This window comes from Rhinatrema bivittatum, chromosome 2 (genome assembly GCF_901001135.1).
Source record: "Rhinatrema bivittatum chromosome 2, aRhiBiv1.1, whole genome shotgun sequence".
NCBI classification, from domain to species: Eukaryota; Metazoa; Chordata; class Amphibia; order Gymnophiona; family Rhinatrematidae; genus Rhinatrema; species Rhinatrema bivittatum.
In genome coordinates this window covers 6,053,548-6,070,146 of record NC_042616.1, presented here as the reverse complement: position 1 = coordinate 6,070,146, position 16,599 = coordinate 6,053,548, and the positions used below count along the sequence as shown (strand labels likewise).

Below are 16,599 nucleotides of genomic sequence, written 5' to 3'. Positions count from 1 at the left end.
TCCCATTCATCGCCAAGATCATGGAAAAACTAGTGAACTCTCAACTCTCAGATTTCATCGAAGACAACAATCTTCTCTTCATCCCACAACACGGCTTCCGTAAAAATCGAGGCACAGAATCCCTCCTCACTTCGTTGACAGACCATATCTTACTGGGCCTCGACAAAGGAAACTCTTTTCTATTGATCTTGTTAGACCTATCAGCAGCGTTCGACACGGTCAACCACACCATCCTCTTAAACCAGTTATCGTCCATAGGAATCTGCGGCACCGTCCTATCTTGGTTCAAAACCTCTCTCAACAACAGAGGTTACAAAGTTAAACTCCAAAACAAGGAATCCTCAAGATTTGACTCTGCCATAGGAGTCCCACAAGGTTCTTCATTATCTCCGACTCTATTCAATATTTACCTGCTTCCTCTTTGCCAACTTCTCACTGACCTCAATCTAAAGTACTTCCTATACGCAGATGATATTCAAATCATCATCCCCGTCAAAGACACATACTCTAAAACTCTTGACTACTGGGAATCATGCCACCAAAAAATCAAACAACTTCTCAACAGCCTTCACCTCATCTTAAATTCCTCCAAGACAGAAATCCTACTCATCTCTCCCGAGAACAATACACCTAACATTACTCTTCCCACCAACCTACCTACTGCACAAGTTAGAGACTTAGGAGTGTTATTGGACAACCGGCTAAACTTCAAGGCACACATCAACAAAACAACCAAAGACTGCTTCTATAAACTCCAGGTTTTGAAAAGGATAAGACCTCTCTTCCATGCTCAAGACTTCAGAACGATCATCCAGGCAGTCATTTTTTCAAAATTAGACTATTGCAACTCCCTATTGCTAGGTCTGCCTTCTTCCTATTCCAAACCATTACAGATGGTGCAAAATTCAGCAGCCCGACTACTAACAGGCACAAGAAAAAGAGACCACATATCTCCTATCCTGAAAGAGCTACATTGGCTACCCGTATACTTCCGTATCATGTACAAAACCATATGTATCATTTTCAAAACTATACATCAATGCACTTCCCTCGATCTTCAATTTCCTCTCCAAGTATACAACTCGACAAGACCTACCAGAGATGTTTATAGAGGCACACTCCAAGTTCCCCCTGCAAAAACGACTAGACACATTACCCTAAGAGATCGCGCCACCCCCACAGCTGGCCCCCTTCTGTGGAATTCATTGCCCACAGATCTCAGACTGGAACCTTGCCTCCCAACTTTTAGGAAAAGACTTAAGACTTGGTTATTCAAGCAAGCTTTCCAAGACACAATTTAATGACACAATCCAAGGACACAACCCAAGGACTCCTCAAAACATTCAGCCATTAATCTTGCCATTTGTACATAACTTGTAATGTGACTTGTATATCGTTTAACCATTTATTCTTTCCTTTTTCTTCCTCTTCACCAAGTTCTGCCACCCTTGTTAATTGTAACTGTACTTTCGGTCACCTGAGTTCTAGTTTGATGTATTTAATGCACTCCCGTTTCATGTAAACCAGCAAGATATGTTCTCATGATTGCCGGTATATAAAAACCTTAAATAAATAAAATAAATAAATAAATATGCGGTAAGGCCCTGACTGAGATCCCGGGGAAAAGTCATCATTCCCTATTAGGGGGAGAAAATAAGCACAGACTCTAGAATTTTGCAGTAGTTTCGAGAGTCTCAGCCAAGTTTGTCGAAGCGGCTTAATGAGTGCCAATTGATTTAGGAAAGGCGGAAGACTAATAGACTGAGCTTGCAGCACATATGAAGGCGCTCGTGGATACATTACTGCATTGTCGGCCTCAATTGCTGTATAAAAGGGTATGGTTATTAGCCAATCCCGTATTAGTCGCATATTACATGCCAAATTGTATAGAGCCAGATCCGGGAGCCCCAGGCCTCCTCGATTTCCCCCCCTCCATATAAATTGATGAATCACTCTAACTTAGCCAGGTCTTTCTTTCACACCAGTAGGGGTAAATTTTGCAAAAGATAGAGCCATCGAGGAAGAATGGCCATTTTAAACAGATTTACCGGGCCGCCCAGGGAAATTGAGAGGGTCTGCCATAGGGCTAACATATCTTGTGTTTTAGTAATTAAGCTTGGGATATTTACCTCATAAATTTGCTCTGGGTTGGCCGGTATACGGACTACCAGGTAACGAAATGCATCCCCCGCCCACTGTAGGGGGAACTGCCCACACCATTGCACCTGCAATGTCGCTGGAAATGCTAATGCCGAAGACTTGGATGCATTCAAACGTAGTCCAGAAAATGTCCCAAAATTTTCTATAGTTCGCATCAATGGAGGTAATGAGGCCTGAGGCTTAGTTATAAAAACCAATAAATCGTCCGCAAAGGCCACATATTTAAAGATCTGTGGGCCAAAGCGGACACCTCGGATTTCAGGCGCGTTCTGTATGGCGAGTAAGAGAGGTTCTAATTGCAATATAAACAATAGTGGGGATAGGGGGCAACCTTGGCGGGTACCCCTGGTTATCTGAAAGGGTTGTGATTGTGCCCCGTTGGCAGTGATTACCGCCTGAGGGTCCTGATATAGTAGGTGTATTGCCTTGAGAAAGTACCCTCCAAAACCCATTCTATGTAGTATACAAAACAGGTAGTCCCATTCCACTCTATCGAATGCCTTTTCGGCATCGAAACTAATGGCCAAATATGGGTTAGACATTTGCTGACAAATTGTCATAGCTGTTAATAGTCTGCATATATTAGCTAAAGCATATCTCTGGCGTACGAAGCCCACTTGATGGTCCCCGATTAGAGTAGGGAGAATGAGCGCCAGCCTATCTGCCAGTATCTTTGCCAATAGTTTCTGATCATAATTAAGAAGGGATATGGGCTGGTATGATTCTGGCAAGAGCAAGTCTTTACCGGGTTTTGGTATAAGTGTGATGTGAGCAAGATTGGCATTTGGGGGAAAGGCGCCTTGATCTATCAAATCCGTGAATACACCTGCCAATGTGGGAGAGATAGAGTTCCGCAGAAGTTTATAGAACTCTGCCGTATACCCATCCGGGCCTGGGGCTTTAAAGCCCTTTGAGTGATGTATAGCAAAGCTAACCTCTGCTTCTGTAATAGGCATGTTAAGCCCTTCCTTCTGATCTGGCGTTAAATGTGGCAAGGATAGATGGGCACAAAATTTATCACATGCTGTATTATTCCATCCCTCTGTGGTGTATAAATTAGAAAAATAAGTGCGAAAGCACTGCAAAATGGAAGGGGTGTCTCGTACCATCCGACCCTGAGATGGTCGCAACACTGGAATAAAGCGATTGTTGCGCTGAGTGCAAATTAAGTTAGCCATCATCTTCCCTGCTTTGTTACTATATTGGTATAAACGAAATTGATAATATAAGTGGCTCTTTTTAGCCCGCTGGTGAAGTAATGAGTTTAGGGCATGTTGATGAGTTAGATATTCAGTACGAGCCTCTTTCGTTCCTACAGCTGCCCAGTGAAGGCGAGATTGGCGCGCAAGTATGGATAGTGTTAAGATTCGGCGGTTAAGCATTTTCCTATATTGGGTAACATATGATATTATCTCACCTTGCAACACCGCTTTTGCAGTGTACCATAGTAATACGGGGTTGGATTCATGCTCCTTGTTCAAGGTTATAAGTTTTTGCCATTTGTTCAGAATAAATTCCCGAAATTTCCCATCATTGGCTAGGAAATATGGATATCGCCATATTTTAGGTGTGGGAGATACTAGTGAGGTCCACAAATCCACCCATATCGGCCCATGGTCCGAAATCGCTATGTTATCAATACCTGCTTTGCGGACTCTCGCAAACGCTTGAGAACTTATGAGAAAGTAGTCAATGCGGGAGTGGGTCCCGTGCGCTCGTGAGACATGGGTAAAGTCATGCTCTGTGGGGTGTAAGGTTCGCCACACATCTAACAAATCCAAGTTTTTCTCCAACATAGTAGGTCCTTTACCCATCCCCTGCTCACAACGTCCGCTCTTAGATGTATCTAGGTGAGTGTCTCGGACTGTGTTGAAATTGCCCCCTATTATCAAGGTATCAGTGGAGTATGGGAGTAGGTGAGTATAAAGGCCTCTAAAGAATCCCGGATCATAGTTGTTGGGGGCATAGATATTACACATTACCACTTTCTGGTGATCGAGTTCAGTAACCAAGATAATATATTTCCCTTGTGGGTCTTTGATTTCTTGACTAATTTTTATAGGGAGTTGACGGTTTAGTAAGATGGCGACTCAGGCCGATTTTGATGAGGCCGATGCAAATCTCACATCTGCATCCCACTCTTTAATATCTTTATCAGGCCATTTTAACAACTCCAAAAACTATAGGAGAGTTTTTGAATTGTATGTGACTCTTGTGTGGCTTCTCTGGTGGCTTGCAGTTTCTTCCTCTGTTCTGAAGCTATTAATACACAAAGAACAAGGACTTGGTTTCACTCCAGTGAATATTCTCTGATGCCATGCGAAAGATATCTTCTTACTTAACCTTTTACCACTCTCATATGTAAATTATTTTTCTGGTGGCGTTTGAAGTTTCGTTGATCACTGAAGCTTTTACCACACTCACTACAAGTAAATAGATTCGCTCCAGTGTGGATTCTCTGGTGACATTTGAAGTTTCCTTTGTGACTGAAACGTTTACCACACTCACTACATTTAAATGGCTTCTCTCCTGTGTGGATTCTCTGGTGACAATTGAAGTGTCCTTTGTGACTGAAACGTTTACCACACTCACTACATGTAAATGGCTTCTCTCCTGTGTGGATTCTCTGGTGACTTTTGAAGTTTCCTTTGTGACTGAAACGTTTACCACACTCACTACATTTAAATGGCTTCTCTCCTGTGTGGATTCTCTGGTGACAATTGAAGTGTCCTTTGTGACTGAAACGTTTACCACACTCACTACATGTAAATGGCATCTCTCCAGTGTGGATTCTCTGGTGGAATTTGAGATATTCTTTCTGACTGAAACTTTTACCACACTCACTACATATAAATGGCTTTTCTCCTGTGTGGATTTTCTGGTGGATGATGAGGTCACTCTTCCACCTGCAGCTTTTACCACACTCAGTACATATAAGTTGGCTTTTTACTTTGGAAATTTTCTTCTCTTGTGCGACATCTGCCTTCACATTGAAACTTTTTTCAGATCGAATACAAGACAATAGTCTCCCACCAGTAAGGTTTTTTCTGTCCCCTGAAAAGATTTTCCCCTCACATAAGCTTTCATTGCACTCATTACTTGAAATTGCTCTCTGACCTGTTTGTAATTTTAGTTGTTCTGTGAAGTTTTCTTTCTGATATAAGTTTCTGTCATCACCAGTACACATGCATAATTTTTCTTCTTTCTGGGAATTTGGGTTTATTATTAAATCTTGCTTGTCAATGATGTTTTCCCTCACTTTCAGAACATGAAATGTTCTCTCTTCTGTCTCCATTTTCTGGTGATTTAATAAAGAGAACTCAGAGCTGTAAGATTCCCCATCTTGAGGGCAATGAGAGGGTCTCTGTCCTGTGTGTGTTCTTTGGTGTATTACTAAGGCTTCCCTGCTAGAAAAGTTTTTCTTACATTTAATACAAGTGAATGTGTTCCCTTGAATGTGGATTCGCTGGTGTAATTTCAGGGTTAACTTATGTTTGAAACATTTTCCACACTGAGAGCATGGAAAAGGTCTTGCTGCTGTGTGGGTTTTCTGGTGTAATACTAAATGACATTTCCGATCAAAGGTTTTCCCACAGGTGTCACAGTGAAAAGATTTTTTTCACTTTCTCCTCTCTCTGTTGGAGTTCAGTAGTCATTTGATCACTGTTAGTACTTTGGAAGGGTCTCTCTGCTCTCAGGTCTCTCTGGTGCTCATGGATGTCTGTGAGCTCCCTGTCACTTCTCACACATGCAGTGACTCCATCTGGTGAGTTTCTTGCAGGTTCTCGCTGCTTCTTCTCCAATTCCTGCTGACTTTGGCTAGTGTCTCCCCCCTCAGACCTCTGGGAAAGATTCTCACAGACATTTCCTGATATAAGTGCTAGTACTATAGGGTGCTCTTCTCTTTTCTCCTCCCTCTTCTCTTCCTGTATGACCTCATTGTCTGTTGGATATAAAAAGGAGAAATTAATCATGTGTCAGTGGCAATGGCATGAAAAGCTTTCAATGAGTTAGGGTCAGACTTTTTGAAGGATTGTACAATGGCTATATGGGATCTCTGTTATTAGAGAATACGGTAATGTAGCATAAACTTTAGGAGTCACCTGTGAAAACTTCTGTGTGATGTTTTTATAGAGCTCCTGTGATTTATTTTAGTTATTCATACATTTATAAAAAAAAAATCTTATATTCTGCCTCCTGCAATGCAATTCTTCGGGTGGATTACAAAGATAACTGCACAGAGTTACAAATAAAACATAACATAACATAAAATGGATAAATGAAAACATCTTTACACAATAGCATTTTCATACACTCATAAATCACCCTCCATCCTGAACTCAGCTGGAAGAGCAGGAGGAATTAAAGGCTCTCTTACATGTTAGTAGCAATCAATACTCAGGAGCAGAGGGAACAGAAGCATCCCTGTCCCTTTAGCCCTCAATGATATCAATGGCTCACAACGTCTTAACTTAGAAGAATTCAAACCCCTTATTTCTGAATATCACCATCAGTTTCAACTAAGAGCGACTCTGCACAGGGAGCCAGTGAAGATCTTTTAACACAGAAGTTCTGATCATACCTTCCACTGCCACCAATTACGTGACATTTTTATCTGAGCAGCAATAAACCTGCTGTAATGCAGGAACGCTGGAGATCACACAGGTCCCTCCCTTTAGGATGCCTGTGGGTCTGGTTCTTCTGGGCTTATCTACTATTTATTGTTTTAAAAACATGTATTATTATCCATTTATAGTGGACCTGCGATACTAAGTGGGTTACAATAATAAATTAAAATAATAATAAACCACATTTAACATACATACAATAGCATATCTACATTTAAAGGACAGATCACTTAAAAAACTCACAAATTTCCATCTTCTCTATTACATTATATAAATAAAAATGTTTTCCAACCTTACGTGTGTCTGTATAAATTTATTTTCATTTTATTGAGGGAAAGTGATCTCAAGTATTAGCAGAGAGGAGCTCTCAGGGATGGGAGAAAGAGGATGAGAGAATCAATGATGTGGAGAGGAGAGGGAGGACCAGGAGAAAGGGTGAAGTGAGGGAGAGAGGACCAGGAAAATTGTGAGGAGAGGAATTGAGGACCGACTTCATGCACCTATTGATAAATCCAGGCCTGCTTGCACATCTCTGGTGTGGAGCTGACCCAGGGAAAAAAGGATAATGCAATCCTTACCTACAGAGCTCAGGATCTCATAATTCTCCTTCACATCACTGTAAAGCTCCTTATGTCCTTCATCTAAACAACCCCCTTCCTCCTGGAAGAAAGAGACAGCGAGGTCCTCAAACATCACCGGCACCTGAAACATAAACCAGAAACGCTCAGGGACCATGGAGGGGCTCAGTTGGCTTTAATCTCTTATCATTTTATCATGGAAGAGGGGACACCAGGAACCCTCATCCCAAGGAACTGCCAGACTTGTTCCCCTGGAGTCAGATTCCTCTCTGGACCTCGGGGTTTGCAAGTCTAACTATGGAAAGATTCTCTGATCCCAGAGACACAGAATATCAAATGCCTCTGCCTGGATAAATCAGTGAATAATAAAACCCAAGATCTGACAGAGCATTACCCAGAACCTCAGGAACATCTGATTCTGTCACATCAGGAGAAGTCACTGTGCTCTCATCCTCCTGACTGCTCAGCCCCTAACCTTGGGTCACCTTTGATGCTGTAATGGTGAACCGAAAGTATGTGGTATCTGGAGTGGATACCACCTTTGATACCCCGTTCCCTCACAGCAAACCCCTGGTTCACTCCCTCTCTGTCTCCTGTGGATCCCCTCACTCAAAATTAGTAAAACCATACACAGTGCTGCATAAAACACATATAAAAGATGGTCCCTGCTCAGGAGAGCTTACAATCTAATCAAGACAACCATACAGGGCAAAAGAGCCTTGAGGAATTTCTTTTATTAAGAAAACGGTTAAAGATGAATGAGGCTGTAAGGGGAGATAATCAGGTCTAAGATTTAAAAGCAGCCTCAAAAAAAGTGGGATTTCAGACAGGATATAAATCAGGAGAGAGAGGAAGCCTGACGCAGCGGCTCAGGAAGTCTGTTATAAGCACACGGTGCAGTCAGGAGGAAAGCATGGAGTCAGGAATCGGGGGTAGAGGAGAAGAGCACAGATAGGAGGGACAAATTCGATAAAGTGTGGCTGCCATACTTATCATGGAGCCAAACACACTCCATGCCCAATACGCTTGGAGCTGGTGCAGCTGGTCGATCACATCCCTGATGTACGCGCTATGTTCTTTTGTATATCTTTATGACAATATTGTCTGACACTTATGCTCGCTTCTCATTGGTGAAGACTACTTACGTAGGCTTATTTTTTGGAAACATTTTTTAACTTCTAAGTTTTCCTTCTGAATGAAACACGATCTTGAAGGGAGGCAGAAGAATTTGGGAATAAATGTGCTACCTTGTTCTCCAACGCCTGCAGCCGTTTAGCATGAGCAGAGATTTTCTTCTCCTGGGTCACCGAGCGCAGCTCCAGTGAGGAGATTTCCCCTTGAATCCTTTCCAACTTGCTGCCAAGTGTCGCTTCCAGACGCACCAGAACCATCCACAAAGAGTCCAAAGTTCTGGGCTGCAGTGGATCGGGGAAAAGGGACACAGTTACCCCTGTAACATTTTCTGATCTTGGGGGATCAGCCACAGCCTTCACCAGGGAGGGATCGGGATCTGGTGAAGGGAAAACTCCCAGTGCTGTCTTCATAACCTTCCTGTACTGCTGCGGGTGAGGTGTCTGAGCTACAGACTGTGACCCCTGTACCCTGGCAGGTCTGGATCCCAGCACTGAAGTCCCAGGACCAACAAAACCATCCATGGGTCTGACAGGAACCTCCGTAAGAGACAGGTGAGATGTTTCCTTTCTATTCCATACAATCAGCAGAGACAGGGAGGGCTGAGGAGGAGAGAAAAAGAGAACGTGTAGAGTTAACTCCCTCCTGTACCAGGCACTTTGGGAAGTAACACAAAACCCTGCAGAAAACACACTCAGCACCTTTGTATCAATCCCATCACAGCTAAACAGCACTAAAAGCAGAATATAAATCAAATAAATAAACCAAATATATCAATCACACCCAAAACTTACCCAGCAACAATCTAACGTATGAAACGGTGACACTGGAAATAAGGGAACAGGTCCCAGAGCAGCTGCACAATGAGCTTTCTGTCATACGTGATTTAGAAATGTTTTTACATACTGAGGACCGAAGATGGCCGCCATGTAAGACGCGGAGGAAAACCTTCGGCAGCGCTTTTCCTACTTTTCTGTTCTGCTGCAATTATTGTGCCCCACACGAAGCGCAAGGCTAAGCTTAGAGGGGTAACGACAAGCTTACCCTCAAGCAACCATCTTCAGCCGCGCATAGAGGGTTTTTTCTCAGCGGACACTAATCAGACGCTGGGAAGTGCAGTCGCGGTAGGAAATCTCGAGGAGCGCGAGATTAACCTCTTGACTCTGGATACCACTCTGAGCCCCGGCACGCCGGACAGATCCGTTCCCCCAGGCCAGCTACCGCTGAGGTCCGTGCCAGAATCAGCGCCAAACCCTGTGGAAGCTCAGGGGAGTTTGGAAGCGCTGCAACATCGAGATCTCTTGAGTGTGGATAAGGGACTTTGGAAGTCCCCGGACACAGGAGAAAGGAAAGATCCTGAAAACGAACAAAATCCTCGCGTGGAAATAGCACTGGATATCCCTGGGACATCAGCACAAGGTAGGGGAACGGGCGCAATTAGGACTATGGGTGAAGAGAATCCAAAGGTTGTGGAGACTGATCTATCCAAATATATGACTTTACCCTCTACAATGGAAGGCATTTGTGGGGCTTTAAAATCAATTGAGTCCTCTCTAGCTACTTTATCACAAGTTACTATGGACTACTAAAAACCAAGTTTTGATTAACACAACATTACTGTCTTCCTATAATCAAAAAATAGAGGATATTGATAAAAGACTTGATGAATCTGAAAAAATGACTCAGAATTTGATAAAATCGGAAAGAATTACTAATAGAAGACTAGAAAGTCTTGAAAATGCTTCAAGGATTTGCAATTTAAGAATATTAAATTTTCCCCAAATAAGATTGATCTCCCCACTTGAACTCTTTGAAAGCTATATGTTAAATATATAGCATATTCCTGAATCAGCATTTCCAGTTATTACTAAGATTTATTACCTCCCACAAGTTTCAAGAGAAAATGTAAGAATACAGGAAGAGGGGGGATCAATCATTGGATGTTTCTGCCATTCTTGAATCATCTATCGAGACAGATATTGCTCAGAGAAGACCAGTATTGGTGACTTTTGCATTCGCATCTGAACGTAATAACATATTAAGAATGTTTTTCCGCAATAGGCAGTTGTTATTCTATGGCCATAAGGTCTGGATCTTTCCAGATCTGATAAGATCTACACAAATAATGCGTAAACAATTCCTTGAATTGAGACCAGATGTTATAAAACTCGGATCGAAGTTCAATTTACGTTATCCCTGCAAACGTGTCATTATTTTTAACAATGTTAATTTTATGTTTTCTTTGAGATTGAACAGCTGAAAACTTTTTTGGAAACTCATACCCAGACATAAAATAATTGTGGTCCGCAGTAAGATAAGATATTAGTATACATGGAGACCTGAAGTGTTACAAGTATAGTTTTTCTTTAATTAACGCTCTGTTTTCTAGTCCTCTCCCTTATTTCCTTTATTTCAGTACAAACGTTTATGTAGTAGAGAAAATTTTCTTTATATGATTATGCCTTTGATTGTACTATATTACCCTAACAAGATGTATGCTTGTTATAATTTGGAAATTTAATAAAAAATAAAATAAAATAAGAAATGTTTTTACATAAATAAAAATCTATTGGAAAACAGAACAAGCTGGACTGGTGCAGATCCTGACACAAAGACTACACAGGAGCTGAATCCCTCACCTCAGTCACACATGGGACAGAGAGAGAGAGAGACCCTCACCCAATAAGGAATATCAAATGGAAAAGAGTAATAGAAAGGACAAAATAATAACTGTAAAGTACAATTACAGCTCACAGAGAGCACAAAGGACAGGGCTCAGGTTTCTGAGAGAGAGAGAGAGAGACCCTCACCCAATAAGGAATATCAAATGGAAAAGAGTAATAGAAATGACAAAATAATAACTGTAAAGTACAATTACAGCTCCCAGAGAGCACAAAGGACAGGGCTCAGGTTTCTGAGAGAGAGAGAGAGACCCTCACCCAATAAGGAATATCAAATGGAAAAGAGTAATAGAAATGACAAAATAATAACTGTAAAGTACAATTACAGCTCAGAGAGAGCACAAAGGACAGGGCTCAGGTTTCTGAGAGAGAGAGAGACCCTCACCCAATAAGGAATATCAAATGGAAAAGAGGAATAGAAATGACAAAATAATAACTGTAAAGTACAATTACAGCTCACAGAGAGCACAAAGGACAGGGCTCAGGTTTCTGAGAGAGAGAGAGACCCTCACCCAATAAGGAATATCAAATGGAAAAGAGGAATAGAAATGACAAAATAATAACTGTAAAGTACAATTACAGCTCACAGAGAGCACAAAGGACAGGGCTCAGGTTTCTGAGTGCAAGTAAAATAGTGAGCTCTGAGCGCAGACTCTCGGGGGCTAAACCCCCTCTGCTCTCTTTCCCAGGGCGGTGCTTACCCCCCCTATTCAAATCTCCTGGGGATTTTTGCAGGGGCTCGGATTTAAAGCCCTGACTCCCCCTCCCCCTCATTGCGCTAGAAAATGTCGCAGGGACCCCAGAAAAAGAAAAAGGAGAGGGAGCTTACCCTGCAGGGCTGAGCTTTACTGCGGGTTAGGAGCACGTGGGAGGGGGAGGAGCTCTCCCTCTGCCTGACCTCATGCGTCTTCCGCCTCCTGCAGGCACCGCCCCCTTCTGCTGATCTCACCTCCGATTGGCTGCTGCCTCTGATGACTCATCACCCTGCGACTCCTGGCAGAGCTGCCCGGGTGCCAGCCCAGCACTGACCCGAGCCGCCCAAATGCCCCGGAAAGTGCCCTCCCCGCTGGGTGTGAGGGAGCCCGAGCTGCACAATGTGGGCCCCGCTGCGGGGGCATAAGGGGGATCCCCACCCCCTCCTCCGCTCAGGCTCTGGGCTGGGAGGAGGGTGGCAACTTTTTCACAGACCAGGACTGGGCACTCGACCCGGCGGGGGGAGGGGGGAGATGCCCCTCCCCTTCCCTTTCATAATTTGAATAAAACATCAAGAAATATAAAACATATATAGTAAGACCATATCAATAATAAAATAAATACTTCAACACAGACGACTAATAAAATATCCAGCAATTATAAAAACTTAAAAAAATGTATCAAACACCGATAATGTATTTCAGAACAGCAGACATCAATTAACAGTCAATAATTAAAACTAAACAATCCATGGTTTAGTCAGGGGGTGGAGAGTGCGCACGGACTTTCTCTTCCCTCTCACACACAAATTTTAAAACAGGGATCCCCAAACTCAGTCCTCAAGGGCTGCAATCCGGTCAGGTTTTCAGGATTGCCTCAATGAATATGCATGAAACCTGCATGCATTGCCTCCATTGTATGCAATAGACCTCATGCCTGTTCCTTCTGGAAATCCTAAAAACTTGACTGGTTTGTGGCTCCTGAGGGGATCTGTGCTCTAAACCTGTGAGGAATCAGGTAGGCGAGAATAAGGTAAAAGTAAAATAATATGTTTATTGATATACAATCTTAATAATTCTAAGTATTAAAGGTATACAGTTCTAAGTACTAAAATATACAATTCTAAGCATATACAGTTCTAAGTATTAAGAACAATTCTAAGCACAAAAATATACAGTTTTGAGCATTAAGAACAATTCTAAGCATATTCATCTGTATTCGTGCACACTATTTCGGCCAATACTCACAACACCCTTTTCATCAGCCTGCCTCAGAGAGAGAGCCCACCACAGGCAAAAGGGGTCCAGTCACTTTGTACGTCTACAAAGTGACACGCAGTACTTTGCTTGCCAGCAAAGCAAAAGTATGTTTCTCGCTCTCCCCGTTTTGCAGCCATAGCTGTTCGTCCTTTTATAGCCTAATGTCAAGTGTGCGTGCCAAACTAGACTGTGTGTTTGTGGGACAGGATTACTCCTTGCCAGCAGTTCCAGTCTAAACAATACTCAAGGATAGATAGTCAGGTTATCTCTACTCCAGGCTGAATGTCAGTACTGCAGCTGATTCTGCAGTTTCCCTAACAAAACCCCACATTGATTCTCACACACAGGCTCACTCAGGGACAGATTAAGAGGCAGGAATGCTCACATGCACATACATGCTGACACACACACATGTATACAGACTGACATGCAGGCAGGTTAGGGATGACTTCCTCCAGATGGGGAGGGAGAGGGTGTTTTCTGAGGGGAGGTGGAATTGCTCTAGTATGTGCGTATGTATGAGGTGCAGGGGAGAGATGGGGAGAGAGAGGGATAGGGTGTTTTCTGAGGGGAGGGGGAATTGCTCTAATATGTGCGTATGTATGAGTTGCAGGAGAGAGAGGGAGGTGGGGGGGGGAGGGAGAGGGATAGGGTGTTTTCTGAGGGGAGGTGGAATTGCTCTAGTACGTGCGTATCTATGAGTTGCAGGGGAGAGAGGGAGATGGGGAGGGAGAGGGTGTTTTCTGAGGGGAGGTGGAGTTGCTCTAGTATGTGCGTATGTATGAGGTGCAGGGGAGAGAGGGAGATGGGGAGGGAGAGGGTGTTTTCTGAGGGGAGGTGGAGTTGCTCTAGTATGTGCATATGTATGAGTTGCAGGGGAGATAGGGAGATGGGAGGGAGAGAGATAGGGTGTTTTGTGAGGGGAGGTGGAATTGCTCTAGTATGTGCATATGTATGAGTTGCAGGGGAGATAGGGAGATGGGGAGGGAGAGGGATAGGGTGTTTTCTGAGGGGAGGTGGAATTGCTCTAGTATGTGCATATGTATGAGGTGCAGGAGGGAGAGGGATAGGGTGTTTTCTGAAGGGAGGTGGAATTGCTCTAGTATGTGCGTATGTATGAGTTGCAGGGGAGAGAGGGAGATGGGGAGGGGGAGGGATAGGGTGTTTTCTGAGGGGAGGTGGAATTGCTCTAGTATGTGCGTATGTATGAGGTGCAGGGGAGAGAGGGAGATGGGGAGGGAGAGGGATAGGGTGTTTTCTGAGGGGAGGTGGAATTGCACTAGTATGTGCGTATGTATGAGTTGCAGGGGAGAGAGGGAGATGGGGAGGGGGAGGGATAGGGATAGGGTGTTTTCTGAGGGGAGGTGGAATTGCTCTAGTATGTGCGTATGTATGAGTTGCAGGGGAGAGAGGGAGATGGGGAGGGAGAGGGATAGGGTGTTTTCTGAGGGGAGGTGGAATTGCTCTAGTATGTGCGTATGTATGAGGTGCAGGGGAGAGAGGGAGATGGGGAGGGGGAGGGATAGGGTGTTTTCTGAGGGGAGGTGGAATTGCTCTAGTATGTGCGTATGTATGAGGTGCAGGGGAGAGAGGGAGATGGGGAGGGAGAGGGATAGGGTGTTTTCTGAGGGGAGGTGGAATTGCACTAGTATGTGCGTATGTATGAGTTGCAGGGGAGAGAGGGAGATGGGGAGGGGGGAGGGATAGGGATAGGGTGTTTTCTGAGGGGAGGTGGAATTGCTCTAGTATGTGCGTATGTATGAGTTGCAGGGGAGAGAGGGAGATGGGGAGGGAGAGGGATAGGGTGTTTTCTGAGGGGGGTTTGAATTGCTCTAGTACGTGCGTATGTTTGAGTTGCAGGGGAGAGAGGGAGATGGGGAGGGAGAGGGATAGGGTGTTTTCTGAGGGGAGGTGGAATTGCTCTAGTATGTGCATATGTGTGAGTTGCAGGGGAGAGAGGGAGATGGGGAGGGAGAGGGATAGGGTGTTTTCTGAAGGGAGGTGGAATTGCTCTAGTATGTGCATATGTATGAGTTGCAGGGGAGATAGGGAGATGGGGAGGGAGAGGGATAGGGTGTTTTCTGAGGGGAGGTGGAATTGCACTAGTATGTGCGTATGTATGAGTTGCAAGGGAGAGAGCGAGATGGGGAGGGAGAGGGATAGGGTGTTTTCTTAGGGGAGGTGGAATTGCTCTAGTATGTGCATATGTATGAGTTGCAGGGGAGAGAGGGAGATGGGGAGGGAGAGGGATAGGGTGTTTTCTGAGGGGAGGTGGAATTGCTCTAGTATGTGCATATGTATGAGTTGCAGGGGAGATAGGGAGATGGGGAGGGAGAGAGATAGGGTGTTTTCTGAGGGGAGGTGGAATTGCTCTAGTAGAGGAGGGAGAGGGGAAGATAAGTATCCCTCCTCATTCCTCTGCCTCTAGCTCTCTCTTCTTCCTCCTCTAGCAAAATCCTCTTCTCTCAGTCCCTCACCCCCTGTGCCTACCCCCATTGTGCTTGCCCCCGCCCTCTCTCCCCCGCCCTGTCCCCATTCTCTCTCTGTGTGCTGTCTTCTGCCTCTTCCCCTCCTCTCTTCAGCATCCCTCCCCCGTCTTTCCCTGCTTCCACCCCCTTGTTCTCTTCTCACTCCCTTTCTTTTTGCTCTCTCTCGCACTCTTGCCCTCATTCCTTGCTCCCCACCACAATGACCTTCCACAGTGAGAAACCCTGGGACAGCAGCAGAAGTGCAATGGAGCTGGTCTGGGGGTGGGAGTCTGGCAGCAGAAATAAAGGTGGGTGGGTCCCGATTCCTGGCATCAGGGCTGGCAGCACCGCAGCGGCAGCGGCAAGAGAAGGAGGGTGAGGGTGCTCCTGGCTGCCCAGCAGCAGCAGCAACACAGAGAGGGAGGAAATTACCAGCAGGGAGCAGCGACCACAAATAGGGGAAGAAGCCTCTGGCTACAGAAAAGGCACACAAGTTGTGCCGCTGCTTTTTTTTTAATATATAAATACATTTTTTATTTTTATAGATTTCAACAATTTGAAGCAAGAATTTAACCTTAGTTACAGAAATAAAAAAAGAGGATTAGTCTAATCATATAAAAAGGTGAGAAAAGGAGGGGGGGGAGCTTTTAAATCACATAATTATTCATCATGTTTATTCCCCAAGGTAACAACTTTAGAAGAGAGATGATGAATTTTGCTGTTGCATTCCTTCATAGAAGAACCGAAGCCTACAATCAGGTCCCGTATGGTTTCTAAGGTTATCATGGCCGGCTTAGTTGGTAATACAAAAGACTCACCGAGATGCCCAGGGAGCAACACACACCTGGGACAAACACTCGCCATCAGGGCAACAGCTTCCACCAAGTTCTCCTGGGTCTCAGCGGGGAAAGAAGCAACTGTGCGGAAAGCCAAAACCGGGACTCCCCCAGTCCTCGAGTACCTGGGGAGGACAGCAGAGCTCCACTTCAAACCCCCCCTCT

The 16,599-nt window shown here is 44.4% G+C and overlaps 1 protein-coding gene across 1 annotated transcript; it reads right to left on the bottom strand.

Annotated features, from left to right (window-relative positions):
* Window positions 1–4,460: 4,460 nt before the first annotated feature.
* Window positions 4,461–5,455, bottom strand: LOC115086000 (oocyte zinc finger protein XlCOF19-like). Its single transcript, XM_029592580.1, has one exon. The coding sequence runs from the start codon at window positions 5,453–5,455 to the stop codon at window positions 4,499–4,501; it is 957 nt and encodes a 318-aa protein (XP_029448440.1). The 3' UTR covers window positions 4,461–4,498.
* Between the last annotated feature and the right edge of the window lie 11,144 nt (window positions 5,456–16,599).

What these genes read in the sequence shown, in the direction of transcription:
- LOC115086000 (XM_029592580.1), bottom strand. Translation starts at nt 5,455, where the DNA reads ATGGAGACAGAAGAGAGAACATTTCATGTTCTGAAAGTGAGGGAAAAC.